Source organism: Diceros bicornis, chromosome 10 (genome assembly GCF_020826845.1).
Source record: "Diceros bicornis minor isolate mBicDic1 chromosome 10, mDicBic1.mat.cur, whole genome shotgun sequence".
Taxonomy (NCBI): Eukaryota; Metazoa; Chordata; class Mammalia; order Perissodactyla; family Rhinocerotidae; genus Diceros; species Diceros bicornis.
In genome coordinates this window covers 20,464,388-20,489,680 of record NC_080749.1, presented here as the reverse complement: position 1 = coordinate 20,489,680, position 25,293 = coordinate 20,464,388, and the positions used below count along the sequence as shown (strand labels likewise).

General features: G+C 41.8%; 1 protein-coding gene across 2 annotated transcripts in view; it reads right to left on the bottom strand.

Moving 5' to 3' along the window:
* The window catches only part of ACMSD (aminocarboxymuconate semialdehyde decarboxylase), a 64,132-nt gene extending 43,428 nt beyond the window's left edge, over window positions 1–20,704 (bottom strand). The window contains exons 1-3 of one of the 2 annotated variants that reach the window (XM_058548610.1): window positions 20,648–20,704; window positions 11,589–11,633; window positions 1,619–1,715 (exon numbers count right to left, since the gene is read on the bottom strand). In XM_058548610.1, the coding sequence (XP_058404593.1) occupies window positions 1,619–1,715; window positions 11,589–11,633; window positions 20,648–20,704 (199 nt within the window). Of the gene's footprint in view, window positions 1–1,618; window positions 1,716–11,588; window positions 11,634–20,647 lie in introns of those variants that run through there. The other variant, XM_058548611.1, reaches the window with a different exon arrangement.
* Window positions 20,705–25,293: the final 4,589 nt, after the last annotated feature.

The following is a 25,293-nucleotide window of genomic DNA, read 5'->3' as shown; positions in this document are numbered from 1 at the left end:
TTCAAATCTTGGTTCTGTCTCCTACAAGCTGTGTGATCTTGGGCAAATTGCTTAACCTCTGTTCCTCAGTTTCTTCATCTGTAAAATGGGCATAATAATAGATGCTACTTTCTATGGTTGTTATGGGGATTAAGTGAGTTAATACATGTTAGGTGCTGAGAACGGTGCCTGGCACAAAGTAAATACTCAGCAAGGGTTAGTCATGGCTGTTGTTTCAAGGATAGCCATGGAATGAAACAGAACAAAAACCAAAGGAGACACACTTCATCTAAACTGCAGTCATAAGCAATTGTTCTGACACCAGTTATCTGAGTCTCATTTCCACTAGTTTTCTCCTTGAGAGAGTGGGTCCCGCTCATGCTTCACATTTAGAGCAAAGCCTTGCTCTTTGCTGTAAGTCTGGGAAGCTTGTTCTCTCTCCAGCTACCCTCCTGCCCCCATTCTAGAACAGGGGCATATACAACATGTTCTGCAGAATGGTCTACAGAGGTGCTTCAGGCTTTCTGCAAAGTTCAATTTGAATGCCATTTAAATATACTTTTAATTATTTAAAAAAATCTATAAAGCAATATCTGGCCCAATGTACCCTGTACCAAATTCTAACTGCCAGAGACCACCTCCTCATTTGGGGCTGATAGGTTAGCTCATTTTGTACAGACCGTGGAATAAACTGTCTCCTTCCATCTCTGTGTATATATTTGAACTTCTTATAAATTTGTCTTTGATTAGGAAGTTGGTAGTTCTAAGGTGCTCTTTTATTTATGTGTATGAATTGTTTGTTTTCTGATTTAAATCCAGACCACTGATGTCAAAATTTAGGCCTGACAGTCTTGTTGTGGTGAGTTCCCCATCACAGCCCAGGGCACAGCCCACGTGCATCCAGAAGGCTGGGTTCTCTTCTTGGAGCACACTCTCCTCTAGTGGCACAGTCAGCCAGGCAGTAACAAGTGGCTGTCATATCATATTTTAGATAGTTTTTGAAATTCTTTTAAATTGTGAGAACTTTGATTTTTTAAATATAAGTTAGGAATGGAAGCAGTTCTTAGAAATTGTTAGTGATTCAGCTTTGAAACAAGAATTTTCTAATTCTCCTTTTTCAATTTCTGGATTGGTTTCATTGTAGAGTATTCTGAGATTACACGATTAACTTTTTTTAAAAACTGCTCCCATTTTCAACATGTCAATGGGGATATTCTGTGTACTGTGCACCAAAACAAACTACAGAAAGAAATTAGATCCTGAATCTGACTAAGCAGGCAATTGGCATCCTTAATCTGTGAACTCTAATTTTTCTGTTTTAATTGGCTCTATAAGTACTATGAATTTGAACTTAAATTTTTTTAATAATAAAATGCCACTTTATCTTTTTGATCATATAGCATTCTATTTTAAAACAGTGTATACCTAATTTTAAGAAATTTTAAATCCACACTCAAAAAAAGTTGTAGTGGAAGGTCCCATCCGCCCGCCAGCAAAGCTGGAATGGCGTGGCCTGGTGGAGAAAAGGGGATCACAAGTCACCGTCACATAACTCACGTAAAGTCGCCAACAGATTTTAGGGGCAGATGTTGCTTTTACATCAGATGCAAACATTGGTAGCATTTCTCGTTGGAAGTACCTGTTTGGTCCATTTCTCTAATACGGACTTCTGGATCCCAGCAGTTCTCTTGGACCACTCTGAAGACTTTTCCATCTTTCAGCATCTTTGCTTCTCCCTAGGGCAGAAATCCCACATCAGCAAAAGGCGACCTAAGCTTACTTAGATTAATCCTTCTTTGTATACTTTGGAACGTGGTTATCCCCTAAGATTTTTAGTGGTTTTTATTTAATCCTCCAAGAAGTAGGAATCTGTTCATTTAATGGAACTCAACTTTTCATCCTCATGCCTTAATATTGGCCTGGATTTGAAGGGGTGTGCTCTGTGAGTTTCAGTGGCTGGACACAGAGAGAAGAAGGTCATGGTCATGGCCTTCTGCGGCTGCATGGCTGAGGATAACTGGTCAACTTACTGATCTGAACTGCTGGCTATAAGACCCAAGAGGATGGCCCAGTGTCTGGAAAATTCTAGATTCATAACATTTTGGAATTGGAAAGGACCTTGGGGATAGATCGTCTAGTCCAACCTCTCTTTTTTTATAGAGAAGCAACAGATGGACAGTGAGAGTAAATAATTTGTCTAACAGAGCACAGTCTACTGATGTCAGTACCTGCAGGAGAAGGCGGACAATGAAGTGAATCGGCCTAGCAGCACATGCTAAATTTGGTACTGAGCTGCTAGCTTCCGCTAGGCATCATGCCTGCCTGGGTACACTACCTTTTAATACTCAGTGCAGGGGGGCTGAACTAAATGGCTGTACAAAGCATGGCAGTGGCCTCTAAATTGGGCCTGCAGTTTGTGATCCCTCAAGAGAGGGGAAAGTTCTGATCCACGTCCCTAAAATCAGACTGCTCAGGTTCAAATCCCCATTCTACCACTTACTTGTGTGGCCTTGAGCAAGTTAAAAAACATCGTTGAGCCTTAATTTGCTCATCTTTATTTATTTATCTTTAATTTATTAAACAAATGTTTATTTAGCACCTAAGGTGGGCAAGATACTTTCTCTGACTGATGAAGACTTCAAGGATATATAGTTAAGGAAAAAAGACAAGTTCATAAACTACGACTAAAAAACTAGGTCATAAACATGGAGATCGGAAAGACTGTGAGAAAAGGCACAGATTCCCATCCATGGAGACAAAGAACAGTATACTTGAGTTGGCTGAGCAGAGGTTCCATAAGCCAAATATGTTATTATGCTCTGCAGTGATGTTGAATTTGGAACATCTGAATACCTTCCTCTATTTGTCACTTAAATTCAAAGTGTCTGTGCTGTACTCATTGGATCTCCTGGAGGATTTGACATAACCAGGGCAAAGCCTTCTTCTCTTGCCCAGGCCCAGGTGGAGTCACAGCTCAGCTGTTGCTTTAGGGAGGAAAGAAGATTCTTGGTTCTTCAGTCACCCTGTCTTCATTGCAGCTCCTTCAGCTCCACAAGGAATTTCTTCCAGCATATCACCCAGCATACAGGACATTCATAAGTAGGACTTGGACTTCTTTTGGCCCAGAGAGCAATACAGGTAGGACAGAAGTCATGGTCACATTTGATGGTGACCACTTCCTTTAGATCATTCTGGCAGATGGCACAAGTTAGTTCAAACTCATCCCACTTAGCCATGGCTCCATGGTTTCTTCTACTTTGTGACACCAAATATCTGTGGAGTCTGAGGCTCTGTCCTGCTTGCCGTTTTGTATAGAAGCTTCTGAGGTTTTGCGCATCTTTAAAATAGGGATAATAATATGACTTACCTTAAGGGAATCTTGTGAGCAAAATGGGATAATGGGATAAAGCACATAGTAGAGTATCTGACACATGTTAAGTGTGTTAGTATTAGTTATTAATGATATATGGCTAAATAAAGACTAGGTTGTCTCCTGATGGTTTGAGGCCACACGCCCTCTGGTGGTGCTTCAGGGCCTCAAGATGCCCTTGGGCCCTCTGTGATGGCAAGTGGGCAGATGGTGGTCAAAAGCCTTAAGCTATGCTTGGTGGAGTCCTCTGCCCTCCTCCTCTTCCTCTTGGCTTGATCACGACTTGCACTCAGGCCTTGCCATAGCTTCCTTGTTCATCCTTCGATTCCATGGACAAGACCTCCCCCATCTCCTGCATAGAGAAGGTCTTTTCACCTTCAAGTGTGGCAGTTCACATCTCGCATACATGAGGAAGACCTCATATCCATGTTTTCATTTCTCATGGACTGGGGAACAGGTCAGTGAGCAAGTGACTTGGGTAACTGTGACAGGTGTCTGTATCCACACAGAGCTGAGTCTCTGACATCAGGACATCAGGATTGATTTGCCTCAGTTCTCATCCTTTGCTGACCATGCTGGCATCTGAACCACCTTCCTGGGTTGGGGAATCTCCTGTGAGAGTCTTGGTGGAGGCAGGGCCCAGCCTCCCTCTACTAAAACCCAAAAGCCCAATACTTGCTCTCCTTGCCCCAAACTTGGCCAATCAATGCTTGATTTTGAATCAAGAGCAAGAGAGGCAAAAAGACAGGAACAGCTGAATTTATTCTGCCAGTGATTCCAGCAGTGGCCACGTGCTATGTCCATTGGCAGTGGTGCTGGTGGCAATGTCCAGTGTCTAGCTGGGAGGCAGCAGCTCCCTAGCCAGGCTGTTCCTGTGGCACGGCCTTGGCTATAGCTTCAATCACCTGGTTTCCCTTAGTTTCTGCATGTTTATGAATGTGGGTTCTTAGGCATTTTGTAATTCTTGAGGGGCTTAAAATACTTTCAACAAATTTCTCTTCTGCTTAAAGTAACTGTCATTGGTTTCTCTTGTTTGCAACCAAGAGTCCTGACTGATATTGATCACACAAAAACGATATAGGAACACATATCTTTCCATTTGGCGAAGAAGGAAGTGGAGATGGGTGATGGTGCAGGACAAAAAGTTGGGAAACAAACTTTCATTTGGCAAATTCCTTTTGCTCCTTAATAGGAAAGCTTAATCATCATAAAATATCCAGTATAGCAGAGTGCTGAAGAGCATTGTCTTTGCATTCCAACAGACCTGGGTTTAAATCTCATTAAATTACTTACTAGCAGTATAACTCTCTAAGTTATAGCCCTTCTGAGTTTAAACCTCACTTTTTTTATCTGTAAAATGTGGATCATTTTATTTGTCATGCTTGTGGCCACCCAACATCTTTGGAATACTTCCTATGTGTGAAGACATTTTTGCCTTATGATTCCCCCTTCCTGAGGGAGAATCCAGAATTCACTTTCTCAGCCTTCCTTGTAGTGAGGGCACTGGCATGTGCTCTAGGCTCTGCCAATCAGAGGCCCCATATAAGACTTTGATTTGGAGGTGAGCACCGTGAGAAAGCAGGGACTGTGCAGAATTCACCTTTTGGCAAGGGTGTTGTCTAAGGTGTCAGACATGGCTGGAGCAGAAACTGCAAAACTTTGGTTTCCAATCTCAGCATCATCAGCATGAGCTTCCTGTCTGTGACCACGAGTGGCAGCACCTATGTCTTTGCTGGAGCAGCACCCCAGAAACGATTGGGCATTGTGCATTATAGCACAGCCTCTGAGCTTGATCTCCGGCCCTCCCAGGAAGTCTGTGAGCTGCTTTTTTAATTAAACTAGATGGAGTGGATTCTGTTGTTTGCAACTAAGAACACTGAGTGATTTAATAGTAGAATGTTTGTAAAGAACTTAGCACCAGGCCAGAGAGCATGCTCAATCCGTGATGGCCAGGTTTTACTGTATTATCAATGGCAAAGGAGGAAATTGGTTTTCTCTGGGAGGTGAATGAGTAAGTTTTGGTTTCAGACAAAGAAAATGTTAAAGCAGAAATGGATCATTTAGTTCAACTCTTGCATTTACCAATGAGTCCATGAGGTGCAGTGGTAGGGAGCTTATCTCGTATAGAGCACCTAGTTGGTATAGAGCTGGGACAAGAACCCAGGTTTATGAAGCCATTTTCCACCCCACCAGGCTGATATTTGGTAATTGATGTGTATCTAGTAGGCAAAGGTTAATTACTATAATTTCCTAAAGAATCTGATCTTCTGGGGGGATTGCCCTCATTACATTGCAGGAGAATCAGATTTACTAAACTTCTCTTTCCATGTCCTTCATGCTGGATCTGTGGTAAGGCAAATGAATGACACCACCCAACAGTGGAACTCTTTCTGAGTGAAAATTACCACAGACCATCTGTGCTCCTATAATAGGCTCCCAATTCCCATTGTTTTTTCAGCCAGAATTTTGGGACCTGACAGCCATTGTAGGGAATCAGTTCCTGATCCCTCTCACTTTACATTTGGGAACCCAGGATCCCTGCAGGGCTATAAATGTGCCTCAGAGGTCAGCACTTGCCGCTGTGGGAGGCACTGGATCGTCTCTTAGTTTCTGTTTTTAGTGTTGACCTCTGTACAACCAAGATCTTAAACTAAACTAATAACCAAGTAATTGGAGAAAGCTGCTCTAATTTGTTCAACCCAGAAACAAATTCTGTTTTTTTCTAAACTCTCAAAAGAAAACCAAGTTCTTTTTAAATTAAGAAATCCCCAACCAACTGTCACCACCCAGATAACTCATTTCAAACAAACCTCAAATATTTTTTAAGCCAGAAGAGCATGCTATAGTGGAAATCATGATACTGCAGGGGTCAGGAGACCTGGATCCTGTGTGTGAATAACTTACCCTCCCAGGACCTCAAATTCTGAGTATAAAAGAAGGGCTGAGAGAAAGTGAGGTCTAAGGTCTTTCCCAGGATGATGTGATGTGCCACCGAGATCCCCCTTCAAGAATAAAGGACTGGGCCAGCCCCATGGCTTAGTGGTTAAGTGCACGCGCTCTGCTGCTGGCGGCCCGGGTTCGGATCCCGGGCGCGCACCGACGTACCGCTGCTCCGGCCATGCTGAGGCCGCGTCCCACATACAGCACCTAGAAGGATGTGCAACTATGACATACAACTATCTACTGGGGCTTTGGGGGGAAAAAATACATAAATAAAAAATTAAAAAAAAAAAAAAAAGAATAAAGGACTTATTCTCTCAGCTTCTGAGATCATTGCCGGCAGACAGCCCTCAGCTATCAGCCTCTGTGGGGAGATAGGAAGACTGCCTTGACTGAAGACAACCACTTGCCTCAAGGTCCTATGTCATTTCCAGAGCAGCCCACTTCCAGTGACTGATTCATACGGTGGTGTCAAGACCCACCAATTACCCCCCCAACTTAGGACAACTCTGAAGGTTAGCTTTAGAGCTCCTTGTAGGGTCAGCTGTGGCCTCCATTGAGACTGCATCCCGGCTCAACATTGCCCTCTGTTCTACCCTGCTTTCTTCTCCTCCCTTCCACTATGCTCCAAGAACACTTCCTGATAAACCTCCTGCATGGTGATATCCATCTCAGAGTCTGATTCCCAAGGAACCTAACCTGTGACATTTCGATTATTAAGTTCTAATTCTAATACTATCCACAAATAAGTTCAAATATGGCTGGTATTGCAAATCTGGTACGGCGTGTATCATTAAAAATGTATTTTCAAACCATCAGATTTCCATTCTCCTCTCCCTACCCCCAACGTCCACTCAGGCTATCCCTCTAGACCATGCAAGCTGATATGCTGGTTGGGCTTGAGGTACAGAGTTGGCAGAAATGGCCCAGACACTGTCACTAGGAAGCAACCTCTGTAATCACTCCAACTCTCACATTACAGGGTTCTGAAGGTCAGCTCCACAGGAGGCTCTGCTACAAACGCCTCAAACTCTATTCACTCAACCTATTGTTCATCACTCTCTCAGACCGTCTTGTCATCCTGGCTTGGCTGCTTCTGTTTCTGATGCCTGCATTATCTTTCTCATCCCTCTGAGACTACATCATTTTTCCCATTCCTCCTGCCTGACATGTCACTATCCCATGCATTTCCCAATGCCATTAGTTCTATCTCCAAAATAAATCCCGCAACAGTCCACTTCTCTCCATCTCCACTGCTCCAGCCCTGCTCCAAGCCCATCTTCCCTCACCTGAACAACTGCTCCAGCCTCCAGCCTGATCTCTTTCTGCTTTCCCTCTTGCTCCCCTCCAGCCCAGTCTCCACAAAGCAACCAGAGTAAACTTTTAAAACCCTAACTCAAGTCTTGCCACCTCCCCACTTATAACTCTTGAATGGATTCCCATTGCCCTGAAGGTAAAATCCAAACTCCTTAACTTGGCTTGTAAGACCCTGCGTGATCTAATGCCTGTCCACCTCTACACCTGCATCACATGCCTACACCTTTATAAACAGGCTCTTTATTAACTCCTTTCAAAGCATTCTAATTTAAGTGTGCCGTTTGTTTTCTGTTTGGAACTTGATTGATTTAGCTAAAAATATGTACATAAACATATTAAATAATACTACGTCCTTTCTATAGGTGCATGTATATATGAGTGAAATCATAGGAAAAGGTCTGGAAAGATACTCACCAAACTGTTAATAGGAATTACTTTTGAGGATGGGGAGTGCTGATCCAAGGGAACTGTGGCTTTATCTCCAATAGCTTAAATTTAAAAAGGAGAGTTTATTCAAATATTACTTATGTAATGAAAAATTAACCTTAAAAAAACATGAAATGAGGGCACTGGACTAGATTAATGGCTTTCAATCAATTTTGGCTATGAACTAACATTAAGAAATATATTTTCCGTTGTGACCTAGTACACCCATATATATCTATTTATACAGATACAAATTGAGACAAAAGTTTCCTGAAACAATATCTACTCTTACCATGAACAGTGCATTCTGCTATTTTATTTTCTAATCTATTTTGTTTTCAAAGGTGTCCTAACCCACTGAATTGGTGTTATGATTCACTATTGGGTTGTAAACCATATTTTCAAACACTGGACTAGATGGTCACTAGCCCTACAGTTCTATGATTTTTTATCTCCATGAAAATTGCCCCCTGCCTTGGACTTGCCACCTCCCATGAACGCCCTTACTATTTATTGTCTCTTTTGCTCAGTTAGCACAAAATTATCAATACCTGTATGTTCTTTATCCATTCAGTGTCTTCCTAGCTCCCGACAGAAGGGGAAATCATTTTGAGAGCAGAGACCCAATGATTGGAGATCATGCAGAGTGGTGTGTGTAAAAATGCTAAGTGTGATAGAAATGGTGTGTGTGTGTGTGTGTGTGTGTGTGTGTGTGTTTATATTCCCAAGGGCCTGAAAAACACTCAGTGGATGTTTCTAGATGCTGCTGACCCATGGATTTGAAATAAGCCCTGTGTCTACCCTCCTTTGAAATGCCGCCAGGCGATTTTTGCCATCAGGACTCAATTCTACCCCTACCCCATGCAGCTCCTGAGAGGAGGCCACACAAACTGGCCTGCTACCTATACTTTTATAAATATTCAACCAGAGGACAAGTGATGTTTTTCAATTCTGAACAGTTATACCGTGGCAAACAAACGCCCCTCCATTCATTTCAAAAGCCTTGAAAAACCAAAGGTTAAGAAGAGAAACAAATAGGGCAAACCAAAGAAATGTTTTGGAAAGACCTTTCAGAGAACAACAATTTCTGAGGTAAATCACTCATGGGGGACAGAAAATATTTGTTCACCAAAGGAATGTAGGAGAGTAAAAAGAAATGTCAACCCCAAAGACTGGATTTTCTCATTGCTCTTACCCTAATTTGCATATTTGCATATATTTGCATGTTGTTTTCCAGTGACTGTAATCCCTGACTGCTGTAATTATGAAAAATACAGATTTGGTTCTGTTTTGTTTTGCTTTGTTTTGTTTTTGAGAGAGAGGGAGGGAGCATGTCACTGTTTTGTTCTATTAGACTACCATTGTATCCAATTTTGCCAGGAATATGTGGGTAGGAGATATGACTGGAAATATTTTCTTTCTTGATTTTGTTTTCTTTTTTTCTCTTTTTGAGATTTGCTGTTAAGTTTATGCAGTCTCTTGACACGAAAACAAAGTGAAATGAAGGCCATTTAAAACCAGTGTTGAGGTTACAAACTGCAGCTTGGGACATGGAGTAAAAAAAATTACAGGCTGCCCATCCCTGCTTCTGGGGCTTCTTCCTAGTAGCCTTGTAATCCTCTCCACTCAGATTGTTCTCTCCCTGGGGGAGATGTGAGGCAAGCTTAGAGCCCCAGCTCTTAGGCCAGGAACCAGCACTTTTCATGGGAGGAGTGCAGCCCAGAGTCTATATTGGCACTTAGTGGGTGCTCTTTGATGAAGGTGAGAATGAGCTGCCCTAGAGATTCTAATGTTTAAAACTCTTTAATGATTCCCTACTGCCTTCAGGACCAAGTACAAAGGCCTAAACCCATCCTCCAAGGCCCTATCTGAGGAGGCTTCTGCCCACCTGTCCAGTTTCTCACCACTTTACTCCCCAAACTCTTGCCTGCCTCTATCCATTCTTCACAGAGAAGCCAAAGTGGTCTTTTTAAGCCATTAAGACCCTCCAAAGAATTTGCCTTGCGTTGAGAATAAAATCCAGACTCCTTTGCATGTGCTACAGGTCCCTCTGTGATCAGGCCCCTGGTTTCCTCATTAGTTTCATTTCCTACCATCTCTTTCACTACATCTCAGCCGCATTGCCCTCCTTTTTGTTCCTTGAACACAGCTCTTCCTCATATGGTGGCCCTTGCAACTGCTGTTCCCTCAGCCAGAGACACTCTTCCATGCTTTTCTTCTTGTCCTTCAAGTCTTAGCTAGCTTCCTGACCAGCCAGCCGAAATGAATCTTCCCAGTCACTCTCTATTACAGCACTGTTTTCTATTCCATTCTCTGAAGTGATCACGTTTGTTTATCTCCTCCTAGAATTTGAGCACCATGAGGGCAGGGAGTATGTCTGCCTTGTTCATCAGCATATTCCCAGTGTTTAGACTGGGGGGTCTGGCACAAAATAGGTGTCAATAAAAATCAGTGAGTTGGTGAATGTATGTAACCCAGTGGTTTGCAAACTCGAGTGAGCATCAGAATCACCTGGAGGCTTGTGTCAGATGGCTGGCCTGACCCTCAGAGTTCCTGATTTGGTAGGTCTGGTATGAGGCCCAGGAATTTGCATTTCTCCCAAGTTCCCAGGTGAAGCTGAACTTGCCAGTCCGGGGCCACAATTTGAGAAATGCTGGTCCCAGCCATAGCAGTGTACTGGAGTTCTAGGCTTACATATGCTTAATATCTCCATGCCTTTGCTCCCTGTCTTCTCTTCTTGGAACCTTGTTTCCTTTATTCCTTGGACAAGCCTTCATCCTTGCTCCAAGACTTAGGATGAGCATCACTTCCTCCAGGAGGGCTTCTCCAATTCTTGGTGCCCAGTACCTGGTGCAAAAGCAGTCCTAACCTTATCACACTGCATTGTATTACCCCTTCACATGGTAACTGCGCTTCCCAGACCACGAGTCCTCCAGGGCCTGCCTTGGTCATATCTGTGTTCCAGCTGGAAGCTCAGGAATGTTCCCTCCACGACGGCATATGATGCCTCTGAAAATGAAGTCGGACCTGACCTCTGTGCAGCCCCAGACTTCCAGCTCATTCTCAGGCCTCATTATTTCCAGAATGCTTTGCCCCAAGCCTTCTCCTCTTGCCTGTTCCTCTTACCAAACTCAACCCTTAATAACAGTGGCTTCTTCTCCTCTTTGTCTCCAATGTTTAATTTCTCCAGCTTGTGCTCAAACCTAAATTGTTCCATTTATTTGGTTGGCCTTAATATTCTGTAATAACCTGTGGAGAGGGCCAGGTCACTTCCTTGAGGCAGAGTGATAAATGCTAAAATTGGTTCTCGGGGAAAAAAAAAGAGATAGATTTCTTACTGGCTTCTCAAATTCCAATTTTATCTTCCTAAATGCTGCTCTTTGAAGTTACCTCCATTTTTCCTAATCATTTGAGAAATCTCAGTGCTGTTGCCTTGCCTACATAAAGTCAATAGGAGGGCAGAAGCTTGAGCTCCCTGGGGGCCCGCCTGCAGGAAGGTCTCAGGCTCAGGGTGTCCGTGGATCTGAGGCATGCTCACGCTTTGGGAGAAACTCACCGTGCTGTGGTGTTGGAGCTGCACCCAGCCTCCGTAGCCAAATCTCTGCAAGGGAAAAGCACAGTTAGACTGGAAGGCCAAAGCAGAGAGGACTGCAATAAAGGGGCACCTTTGGAGCAAAGGATCCTGAGCTCCATCCTTTCAAGCATCACCTTCCCGTTTTCTCCCCATACCCATGTATCACTTATTCAATATTTATATTTAAATCAATTTGTGTTTTTTCCTTAAATATATTTATTCGGGAAGAAAATTCTATATCATAGAAATGCTAATTTTACCTTTTCTCCTAATGCAGGTTGCAATTTTTAATGAAGACTAATGTTAAAAAATACTCATTCATGTACCACCTAAACTCATTTCATGGACCACCAGGAGTACACAGACTGTAAGGACCACTCTTTAGGAAATATCATCTTAGAACATTAACACTGCTCTTCAAACTGGGATGCAATCCGTGAGTAGATCATGAAATCAATATAGTGGATAGTGACCCAGATGTTCTAAAAACATGAAATAATATGTATAGCAGATGCTGCCAGTGTCCCACCCATATTCTCTCCCCTTAGCATGTCTGTACACACCAGCCATCTTCAACTGGCAGCACCTGCATTTCTTTGACAAGGGCTTCTCTTTTGCCACTGGGATCAGCTTTGATCAGACCCTTTGGGTGGGATGACTCTGAGGTAAGACATACATTCTACACTTTCATTGGCTGCATTGCTTTCCCTGTCTCACTTCCCCACTCTACTGGTGTTTTCTGGGATCACCTCCAAAGTAAGTGACTTGTATTTGAATTCTTGTCTCAGGGTCTACTTCTTGGAAAACTCAAGCTAGGATAGTAAAGGAATAGAATGGAATGGGATGGGATGGGATGGGATGGAATAGAATGAAATAGAATAAGAATAGAATAGAATAAGAATAGAATAGAATAGAATAGAATAGAATAGAATAGAATAGAATAGGATAGAATAGAATGGAGTATATTAGAATACCTGCCATGTAAGTAATTATTAGTTTCATGCAATTCTTGTTTTCATTATATATAGGGATATCTGTATTGAATCACTATATAAGATATATTTCTTCTTGGGGGTCATGAATAAAAAATTTTGAAGGTCTCTGCCTAAGAACACAGATATATATGACTCATGTAACTATAGGTTTTAAAATCTCATTTCATTCATTTGTTCATTCTTCATTCATTCATTCTTCAAACCCTCATGGAGTCCCACCCATGACCAGCCTTACTAGGGCAAGAGAAAACAAAAGTGGACAGTTCCAATCTGTGTGGAATGCAGTCTTGAGAGGGTGGGGCCAGGGTGGGCAAGTAATTGAAGAGTGGTAATCGTGTGTGAGAAATGCTATGACAGTGATGCACAAGTTCTCTGGGAGCCTGGAGGAGGGTACAGACACATAACTTGGGGCATGTAGTATCAGGGATGGGAGGTTGAAAAAGTAATCTAGGGCCAGACTGGAGAGGAACTTCCAGTGTTTAGAATTTCCCTGATCCAAAGCAGTGGCTCTCAAAGTGTGATGTAAGAAGGGAAGGTATGGGGGCCGGCCCCGTGGCTTAGTGGTTAAGTGCGCGCGCTCCGCTACTGGCGGCCCGGGTTCGGATCCCAGGCGCGCACCGACGCACCGCTTGTCCGGCCATGCTGAGGCCGCGTCCCACATACAGCAACTAAAAGGATGTGCAACTATGGCATACAACTCTCTGCTGGGGGCTTTGGGGAGAAAAAAGGAGGAGGATTGGCAATAGATGTTAGCTCAGAGCCGGTCTTCCTCAGCAGAAGGAGGAGGATTAGCATGGATGTTAGCTCAGGGCTGATCTTCCTCACAAAAAATAAAGAAATAAATAAATAAACAAACTCATTGCTTAAAAAAAAAAAAAGAAGGGAAGGTATGGAGGCTGGAGACAATGATGTGAGGAGCTCAACAGCTCTTGTCAGCAACAATGGGTAGACAGGTTAAGGAAGCTGAAGATCAGCTCAACCTCTCGCTTATTGTAGTTGGATGAGACCAGGTATCAATGGGTGGTTCTTATGTCACAGTATGGGGAAGTTGTCTTGAGGGAGTCAGGTCTTGGCAGATCCCTCTTCCTACCTCCCTTCTCACCTCCAAACTGAGAGGGGAGGTCTGGACCTGCAGCACAGGGGTGTTGGTGTGTCTCTGTGTCTGTGACTGGGGGTCTCCCCCAACAGACTTAAGATTTGGTCAATTCTATACCAGCCGTGTTCTACCTGGGCATAAGGTCTGTTCTTGTGTTCTAGCTCCAAATAATCATCTTAGCTTTGGAAATCTACCTGCCTTCTCCCAAGTGACATCAGAGGACCTTACTTAGTAGGCTGGCATGCAAGGGAAACTGTCGACTAGGGGCCCCAGCTTCTGCTCCCTGCACCCAATTTCTTCATTGCCTATGCCCCTCCTCCCCTCCTTCCTTCATGCATTCAATATTCTTGTGCATTTTCCCCTCTCTTCCCCTGGATAAAGCTGCCCAGAGATGTATGTTGGAGGAGGGTGGTGGAATATGGCCTTGATTAGTTACATTTTTGAGTAAACTTAAACTCTCTTGAACTGGAAATTTGCCATTGAAATCTTACTTTAATGTAGAAGAAATGTTTTATTTGATTCTTTCCTTCTCTCCTTCTTTCTTTCCTTCCTTCCTCTATTCCTTCCTTCCTCACTCTCTTTCTTTCTTATGTTTTCGTAATTCCCTCAGGAACTTTAACCCATAAGTTAGCAGTTTAGAGAAGTATTCCATTTGGGGAAGAGTAGAGAGGCAGAGGAAGGCAGAACAGAGGGATCTGGTCACACACGACAAACCACTTGATTTTGTTAGAGTAACTTAGCATCTTGAAGTCATTATTTCCTTATGTGTAAAATGAGGCTAACAGCAGTAGTTGTGACATAGGGTTTTATGGGAATTAACTGAGATAATGTGTAGAAAGCTATTAACACCAGACCTGGCTTAGAGAAAATGCTTCATCGATGCCAACAATGATGATGATGGTGATGGTAATGACGGTCATGGTGAACGTGGAGGTGGTGGCGGCAACAGTGGTAATGGTGATGGTGATGGTGTTAGTAGGGATGGTGGTGGTGGCAATGGCAATGGTGGAGGTTGTGAGGTGGTAATGGTGATGGTTGTGGTAGTGAGTTTGGTGGCAGTGGTGGTACAAATGATGGTGCTGGTGGTTGCGGCAGACAGTGATGGCAGTGGGGGTGGCATAGTGGTGACAGCCGTAGGTGTCCATCCTTAAGTGGTGGAATAAGGCATGCCCTGGGGTCAGACACTAAGGAGTGCTATGAAGGAAAGAGACTTTTGTTGCCCTGTGTTCCTCCCTCATCTTTCTTTCTTTCTTTCTTTTTTTTTTTTGTGAGGAAGATCGGCCCTGAGCTAACATCTGCCAATCCTCCTCTTTTTGCTGAGGAAGACTGGCCCTGGGCTAACATCCATGCCCATCTTCCTCCACTTTATATGGGACGCCGCCACAGCATGGTTTTGAAAAGTGGTGCGTTGGTGGGCACCCAGGATCTGAACAGGCGAACCCTGGGCTGCGGCAGCGGAGCGTGTGCACCTAACCACTTGCGCCACCAGGCCGGGCCCCCTCCTCTTTCTTGGAAAGCACAAAATTTGAACACTTTGTGCTTCCCCTAGGCATCTTGCAAAGACCCAACCTATTTGGGGCAACTTTATTCTGCTCCAGGTCTGGGCTCCACACAGTCCCCCAGCTTGCATTCTAGGTTGAACCAAGGCTGGGGCCTGAAATTTGCAACCCTGGGAGTGGCTCTGGTCAGGACATATGCCAGGAGGCATTTACTGTCCAAAAATGTTTGATTGACAATGACCAGTGTCCCAGAGGCATTTATGGGCATGACAAAAAAAAATTTTCAAAAATTCAAGGGAATTCAGTTCTATGTATAACAGATGTATTTCTGAATGGGGTGTAAATGAGGTTGATGAACTGGATGACATTTTTAATGTCTTGGGGATCTGACACTTTCATGAGGTGAATAATGAACCTGCTGGGTGATGAAACCAGATATCTATTTCCTCAGAGGGATTGTTTAAAAGTCAAGTTATGTCTGGGATTTTGTTCTTAAAACCTTACAATGATCAGGTGCAATTATATCATTGCTAACAAAAGAAGATGTAAATATGTAATTTTTAAATTAAAGGCCAGATTTTTTTTACTATTTAAAATCAGAAGAATCTTTGCAGGCCCACCATTAGGCACATAGTAGCTGGTCAATTAAGTCTTGCTGAAGGAAAATCTAAAACCTTATCATCATCATTGTTGTTATGAATAATCTTGTTGTGGATCAACCTGAAATAACTTTCACCATGGTCTCTCGGGTCACGGTCCTCCTGTTTGTGACAGTAGAGAGCATGGGATTCATCAGAAACAATTTAATCAAATGCCCCCTGAATTTGCTCTCTTTCCGCCTCAAGTAGATCTTTTTCCCCATGGATCTTAAGTGTAACTCTGATTAAAATCATTATTAGAAGTGAAAATGAGAAGATTTCTCAAATCCCAGTCCTTCATCATCATTAGTTAATCATCAACCCAGGCATGTTGATTCTGCTTTTCTCTTTCTTTATTGCATAAGGAGGTCAAGGTTATTGAGGTGTGTCTATTAATATTTAATAAGGAAAGGCAGGTTTGAAAAGAGACCTTAGTTCTTTCAAAGGGGCTTCATCTTCTAAAATAAAACTAGTACTGGCTTATTCTTTTCATTCTTTAATTGGAAAGTTTGACAAAATGGTGAGAAAACATCAGAGACTGATGTTTTGAAATAACATTTTGCCTACTAAGAAGTGATTTGCAGACAAAGGAAAATCTGCTATAACTATTGAACTATATGGAGACAAAGGAAAATCTGCTATTAACTAATGTCACTTTAATACTTGCTTTACTCTGACCATATAGACTGGAAGTGGGGAGACAGAGAGAAGGATCCTAGCAACATTTAGATGTATTTTTATTTATCTCACTCCTCCCAGTTTGCAAACACAGAATTGTTTTCTGCTAGTTGTTTCGTCACTGGCTTGCCTGCACTCAAATGGAAACTTCTACCACCTAACAGATCCGATTGCTTGACTTGGGGGTTGGGAGCCAGGTTCCAATGACCCTGCGCCCTCAGTGGGTTTATGTGAGTGTGAAGAGACTGGGAGCAGGCAGGTGTGAAAGGAGGCACTGGAGGGCAGAGGGAAGCGTGGACATCCGTTAGAACTCTGATACTCTTGGGGCTGGCCCCATGGCTTAGCAGTTAAGTGCGCGTGCTCTGCTACTGGAGGCCTGGGTTCGGATCCCGGGTGCGCACCGACGCACCGCTTGTCCAGCCATGCTGAGGCCACGTCCCACATACAGCAACTAGAAGGATTGCAACTATGACATACAACTATCTACTGGGGGCTTTGGGGAAAAAAAAGGAGGAGGATTGGCAATAGATGTTAGCTCAGAGCCGGTCTTTCTCAGCAAAAAGAGGAGCATTAGCACGGATGTTAGCTCAGGGCTGATCTTCCTCACAGAAAAAAAAGAACTGTGATACTCTTCTGGGCCAGCTCTCTGAACTTGTAAAAACAGAGAGTAGAAGGGTGGTTACCATGGTCTGGTGTGTGTGGAGGAATTGGGGAGATGTTGTTTAAGGGTGCAAACTTGCAACTAGTCAATAAATAAGTTCTAGAGATCTAATGCACAGCACAGTGATTATAGTCAACAATACTGTATTGTAAACATCAAAGTTGCTAAGAGACTAGATCTTCGTTGTTCTCAACACAAAAAAGATATGATAATTATGTGATGTGATAAAGGTGTTAGCTAATGCTACTGTAGTAATCATATTGCAATATATAAATATATAAACATGTTGTACACCTCAAACTTACACAATATGTCAATTGTAAAAAATGTATAAAAACATAATATACTGTTGAAAAAAAAACGTGAGTGTGGTGGTGGTGCTATGGAGAAGCCACCACAGTACCATGTAGCTCTGGGATTCTAGGCTCATTTCTGAATGTCAAGTACCTCGTCTGTCAAGCTGGGTTAATAATATAAGTCCTCTTTGCATTTCACAAAGTTTTACGTGAATCAAATCATACACACACACACACACACACACACACACACACACACACACACACACATATATCTCCCTGGAAGTATAGGACCATTATGATTATTACTACTACCCTCATCATCATCATCATAATCATCATCATTATTAAGTGTATCAACTATCTGCTTGCTGCATGTGAGACTGTTAGATAGAAGCCTGGTTTATCGCTACAAAGTGCCCCTCTCCTCTTTTGAGGTGAGAGCCAGCAGATAGGAAGGGGAAGTGGGTAAAGAGCCAGTGGATCATGTGCTTGAGAAGTCTCCAGGGCATACATTTATGGCTATAGCCTTCCCATGCTCTGCATCCCTCAGCTTCCTAAGCAGTTTTAACAATGCCTGTAGGGCCCTGCATTAGGTAGTGCACCTCGAAATTGCCAGATTTTGATGACCTGTTCTCTGCTCAAACTTAAGGCAGGCTGTGGGGTGGGAGCCAGGTAATGGGAGATGGAGTTGCGGCACAGGATATTAGGTAAAATGTTTTCTCCACTCAGCAAAGAGGAGGCACCCTTTTAGGCCACTATAGGTCTTCCAGATGGAGAAGGCTGAGAGCTTATGAAAGAGACCTTTATACTTTGTGACTTATTTAGGAACAGCTTCCAGTGCCCAGAGGGACTGTCTCATTGGGTCCTAGGTTTAGTGGGAAGACAACCATCTTTCTAAAGGGGTCTGAAGAGTGTGTTTCCCAGAAACAAGATATTTCTCTTGGACATTGGCTTACATCAGTTTTGGAGTTGCTGAAGCCTGGATTTAAATCTGAATTCCACGCTGAGAATCCAACAAGAATGAAAAGAACAGCTAGGCTCTTCTTTGCATAATATGCCTTACATCTGCCAATAGAAGGAACAGCCTATAGGGAAGGAACAGCCCTACAGGCTGTTAAGGAACAGTTAAGATGAAAGAACATCTTAACTATGATTGGCTTACTCTCTAAGCATCAAATCCTCATCTGGACAAAGATGTAGATGCTATGGAGCTTGGAGGCCCTGGTGCTGTGACATTCTCTTGGAGCGTGGGTCATGCCAGCTCCCTCAGGGGGACGACAGTACAGGTAGGCAGTGTCCCCTAGAGACCACCAAGGTAGTTCCCAAAACATTTTATGCGGGTGTTCTTTGAGACTCAAATAAAGAGAAAAGCTGTCATGTTGAAGTTAATGCTATTTTCTGGGGATAGATCAGCGCTGTTGTAAAATACCAAATCCTAAAATTTGGATTTTTCTAAACCTCTCAGATTAGGGAGTATAGTCTATTCCTTCCATTACTTGTATCATAAATTAATTGATTTAGTCAGTGTATCATTCATCAGGCAAATAACCATAAATGAGGGGTAAAGATGGCAAATACTATAAGAAGTAAGAAACTGCACGCAGCATCCAAATAAGCCAAACATATTCCTGTGAAGTAACTTATGAATTAAAAGCCTCTGGTGCATTCCCTTCACAAAATCACTAACATTGTGAAGTGGTATTTACACTTTAATAAAATATGACAAAGACAGCAGCATTCAGAACAGTAAGTGCCCATGTCGGCACTTAGACCCCTTTTGGAGGGGTTAGTTTGATAGGGTTAGCTTTTCCCATTAGTTATAGTAGGAAAGCCTTTCAAAGATGGTTCAGCATCATGTGTATTTTTCCATCACCATGTCTAACACCCATCTTACCTAAGATGCCAATGGACAAAGAAACACTTAGGATTTACATTCATCCAGGAGACAACTATGAGAAGAAAATAGTTTCATCTACTCGCACAATGAACCACATTTTGATTAGAGGTTGGGTTAATTCATTTTTCCTCACTGGAGATAAAAAAAGATAAAACATTATCAGTGGGGTAAAAGTGCTGGAGAAGGCTGAATTTTGGGTAAAACCTGACAATTAGCCTGAACAAAAATCACGCCAATTTTAAATTTCTTACATGTTCCCACATTCTTTTAGTATTCATTCAAAAGCTCTTAATGACAAAAGGAAATTTCCATCTGTAGAGAAACACAGAGAATACTCTTTAGAGACACTCATTGTGCAAAGGCTTCATGTTATTTCCTCTAGAGTTTTTTGATGTTCCTACTCCCTAGTTCTTCATAACAAGAATTTATAGCTTAAAGAACATCAAAAAGGAAAAGTTTCAGACAGTATCCTAAAATAGACTAAAAAAAATTTCACAAAGCTATATCTTGGTGTTTCTAAAACTTATTTTAAACATTTTGGAAAGGAGATATGTTTTAGAAGTCCTGGAAACCTATCATATTCCATTTGTTAATAGTCTCTTACTTGAAACTATAACTTTAAATTCTATAGTTGGCATTTATCTTCCCAGCAGCTGAATATGTGATTTAAATGGAAGTAAAAATGCCTGTCTTAAATTGTCCAGAAATTTTATTTTATTTTATTTATTTATTTTTTGTGAGGAAGATCAGCCCTGAGCTAACATCCATGCCAATCCTCCTCTTTTTGCTGAGGAAGACCGGCTCTGAGCTAACATCTATTGCCAATCCTCCTCCTTTTTTGCCACAAAGCCCCAGTAGATAGTTCTATGTCATAGTTGCACATCCTTCTAGTTGCTATATGTGGGACGTGGCCTCAGCATGGCCGGAGAAGCGGTGCATCGGTGCGCGCCCAGGATCCGAACCCCGGCCGCCAGTAGCAAAGTGCGTGCACTTAATTGCTAAACCACGGGCCGGTCCCAGAAATTTTAAAGAATGCTTATTTGAGAGGTAAAAGGGATTTTGAGAAAGCACTTACTTCTTTGATCTAACATTCTTTCAAGATAAACGTAAAAGTCATTTTTAAAAACTAGGAAATCAGAGCTACCAAATAATTAAAATCACTCCTACAGCAGAGAAACTTAATATCTAATTCCCAAAAGAAGAGAAAGGTCTGTAACAGAAGCATTGAGAAACCCTGGAGAAATTCCAGAAATGATTCAGCAAATTAATCACCGTTACCTTTTCTAGATCTGGCCATTCTTTGGGTAGAATATGACTATGGATGTCAATTTTCATCTCCACAGGATCAGAGAAGTGTGTGAGGAAAAAAGTTTTGATATCAAGAGATCTCCAGGAAAACCATGGAGTTGATTGATAAACTTAGTCCCTCTACGGCTACCGTAGGCACCAATCAGTATGCCTGCTCAGCCCAGTCTAGATCCATTGGAACTGTCTTTTTAAAGTTCAGAGTTCTGTTTATTTGTCAACTTGGCTTTGGATCAACACCTCTTTGGGAATCAGGACTCTGAGTACGTACACAAAAAGGACCGTACTAAACCCTATGAGGTCAAATGTTCTGCAGGTATTTTGAGTTACAGCAGGTCCAAAATTGACTAATCGTTATTTTTAAATATTTCAATTTGTATCAAGGCAGACATAGTTAAAAATTAAATATATATGATTAAAAATAAAATGGTACAGAGGGCTTTTAAAGAAAAATAATAAATCTCTGACTTACCTCTTCTTGCTCTTTGTTTCATTTCCAAGAAGCAACCAATTTTTCTGCTTTTTTTTTTTGTGTAGTTATCTATAGGTTGTTAAACAACATTTAGCAATTGGCTTGTTCATGAAAATTTAGCATGTTGAAAAGTTGTGGAGGAAGATTCATCTTTATGTTTAAATCATAGAAGAGGCTGTTCTTCATATATGTTCTTTCTTCCATTGCCTTTTTCTATCATTTATTCATTCATACATTTAACAAACATTTATTGAGAATTATTATGTGCCAAGGATATAAGGTTGAATGAGAGATAAAACAATACATCTATTATAATGGATAGTGGTACACAGCCTAAGTGTAGGGAAAAGAAGAGAGTAGCCACTTCTGCTGAGGGTTGTCAGAGTAGTTTGGGGAGGGTTTCCACTGGAGCGTAAAGTAGGGGTCATGGTCATGCCTCTAAAAAGGACCTGGAACAAAGAAGCCCTTTACTGTTTTATGTTTAACCTTTCTTATTCCTCGACAGCATAAAATGTTCAAGGGACCTGAGGCCCCTGGCACAGCCTTGAACCTGTTTTGGCATGCTCCTTTCAGCTCTGTCTCCATAATACAGGGACTAAGTAGTTAAAAAAGCCTTTCTACCAGACTGTTCAACTAGATTCTGGATAAATTATAACAAACGTTCTTTTCAACTAGATGCTAGATAAATTATAACAAGTTCAACTAAATTCTGGATAAATTATAACAAACATGCTTTTAAATGCTGCTCAGCTTGAAAGAACATAAAGGAAATCCTCCAAATCATTTTAAAAAAATTCAATGAGCTCAAACCAAATGAGTGAGTCTTAAACTAACATAGAGGCACATGCTAATACTTAGAGTAAGTGTAAGCACTTTTAGAGCACTTCCTATGGACCAGGCACTCCAAGCATTTTACTCATATCAATTCATTTATTCCTCATGACAGTCCTTGAGAGGAACTATTACCAATGTCCATTTTATAGAAGAGGAAAACAAAGCACAGAGAAGTTAGGTAACTTGTCCATGGTCACACAATAGTAAGTAGTAGAGCCAGAATTTTAACCCAGGCAGTGTGGATTCAGAATCCTGGAGTTTTGGAATTAGTATCCCACCAGGGGAGTGAGAGATCATACCATGGGCTTGTATAAAGCTGGGACTCCCTCATTAATGAATTGAAAGAGAGACTTACACAGACAGATGAGGGTATTGAGCATATATAAAAGTGTCACAAAGTACAAAGGATAGAAAGAAAGTATAAAAGGAGTGTAATCAGATTGCTAAAAGAGAGGAGAGAGAAATTGGAGGAGAGATATTCCAAGAGATAATAGCTAAGAATTTTCCAGACCTGATGAGTCAACCAATCCAGGAATCAAAACCTATATAAAGAAGGATTAACAAAGAGAACTCCATTTCTAGAAACCTTGTAGTGAAACTACAGAACACCAGTCATAAAGATTAGATCCTATAAACTGCTAGAGAGAAAAAGAGAATGCCTTCAACACTCAGCAATTTGACTGACAGCTGACTCTCACAGCAACGATGGGAGCCATAGGACAATAGAATAATATGTTCAAAAGGCTGAGAGACATTGACTGTCAACCTGAAATTGTATACCCTGTAAAATTTTAACAATGAGGGAGAATTAAAGATATTTTCAGATAAAAACTGTGTTTGCTACCAACAGACCCTCGCATAAGGAATTTCTAATGATGTACTCCAGAAAGAAGGAAAATGACTCTGAAACAAGGTCTAAAATGTAAGATTGAGTGGGGAGCAAAGAAACTGGTAATCGTATAAGTAAATCTAAGCAACATTAAATATTTAAAATAACAAGAATAATGCCTATTTTAAGGCGTTAAGGCGCTAGCAAAAGGTTGTCCAGCCATACTCTTGGCTTTTCTTTCCAAGGTATCTCCTGGCAGTGAATCTCCTAATTTTAACATCTTTTGCAATATGGATAAGAATTCTCGAGAACTTGAGAATTCCTGAGAATCTGAGAATTTCCTAAATCATCAAGTCCTGATTCCTTTTTTCTTACCAGTTTTTCAATCTATCTTTTTCCTCTTGCATTTTACTATAAGCAGCAAGAAGGAACCAGGATGAACCTTTAATACTTTGTTTGGAAATCACCCTGGCTAAATATCCGATTTCATCACTTATAAGTTCTGATTTCCACATGACTGTAGGACAAACAATTGAGCAAAGCTTTTCTGCCACTATATAAGAAGGATCCCTTTTCCTCCACTTTCTAGCATGTTCCTCATTTCCTTCTGAGCCCTCACTGGCAGGTTTTCATCCAGAGGGAGGAGAAAGACTGCCTTCACCAAGCAGTATTAAACAGAAAGTGGGAGATTTAAAATGTTGCGTGTGTAATGACACCCAATGAATCCTGTGTGTTCAATGTTCCTGTAATAGAAGAAGTCAGCAATGCTTTTATTTTTGCTCATCAAGGCAGGCAAACCTTTTGTCAAAATGGGCAGGAGGTTGCAGGGTCCTCATGAGCAAAGAGATAACACTCTTTCGGTTCCTACTACAATGCTAAGGAAAGTGACAATAAAAAGGAAAATTGTATAAGATCTCATCTCCACATTTAAAAAAATGAATTATAAATCAGATGAGCTTTATACTGGCATTCATTTGTGGAAAAAGGCAAGAGATCCTTAAATTATTCAGTAGTTGGATTGTATAAAAATAAAACATGGTTTAGAAGAAGTCTGAGTAACTCCTTTCTCCTGGCCGTAATCTGATGGCTATGAAGCAGCTCAAATACTGAGGTTCAACTCTTGGCTCTACTGCTTATTAGCTGGATGGCCTTGGGAAAATTGCATAGTCTCTCTGTAAAACAGGGATGATAATAGAACTCATGTCATAGAGTTATTGTAAGTATTAACTTGAGTAATATAAAACTATCAGCTATGAATTATACCATGACACATAATCCAATTATTTCTTAGTCCACCATATACAAAGACTGGCAAGAAGTCTGATATCAGTCAGTTTGAGAGACCTTGCTCCCGCTTTCTTGGATTATATAAAAACCCTAGGTTTATGTGATCCAGGACTATGGGGTGGGGGCATGCCCTCTGTGGTGGTCACCATGATTGTATTTCTCCTTGGCAAGGCCTGTGTGATCTACTTGAAGGTGGGCAGCTCCACTGGTTGAAAGGACCACTCCTGGAGGCTCCCGTTCCAAAATGGAATTCTTCTTTTCCCCTACACCTGCTCCACTTCTTGTGTTTTCTCTCTCAGTCGATGACACCCCATCCAAGCCAAACTCCTCCCTCTCTGCCTCTCTCTCTCTCTACCCCCACAATCAATAAATCACCATCTTTTTATTCTAATCCCATTGCAACTCCCAACCTCCTTCCTTCCTCTCCAGTCTCACTTTTAGGCCTTCATTATCTCTCTCCAGAATAGTTTAATCACGCACTGATGGTCTCTGACTCCAGTCTTGGCCCACCATAATCCATCCCCAGGACTCTCGGCCAGTAAAACACAAAATGATCACATCTCCTTCAAGCTTAACACTTTTCATGGTTTCTCCCTGCTTACTCCAAGCATGCATGGGAAACAGGCCCCATATGTACTTCTCCACCTCTTTTGTCTCTGTGCTTTGCCACTATGCTCTCTGCCCCACCCACAGGGAACACTTAGTGCCTCCCCAAATGTAATGCATTTCCCTTTTTGTCTTTATTTATGGCTTCTTTGATCTCTAATGCTTGGAATGACCTTTCCCTGTCTTTCTTTCTGCCAACTGTACATCTAGCCGTCACTGAACATTTAGCTTAAACATCACCTCCATGGTGAAGCCTCTCCTGACTATACCCATCCCCAAATGATACAAAGGGGACCACCAACTCTGGAATAGGTGGAGGAGTCAGTAAGAATGACCCTGACAAAGCTGTGAATGATTTCAAGTTCATCTTCAAAGATACCAGAATCTCTTTCTGCTATCTGTTCCCTGGCTTTTAGCTTTTGGCAGCCAGAGAGTTTTTTTTTTTAACTCTTTCACCTCCTTATCAATACTTGCTATTTGGAGAGGAGCTGGTTTCAATCTTTTACATTTGAGTTTGAATTTGTTTATAACCAGGGACTGTTGAATTAATGAATTTTTGAGTAAACATCATGGGGCCAGGGACCACATTTG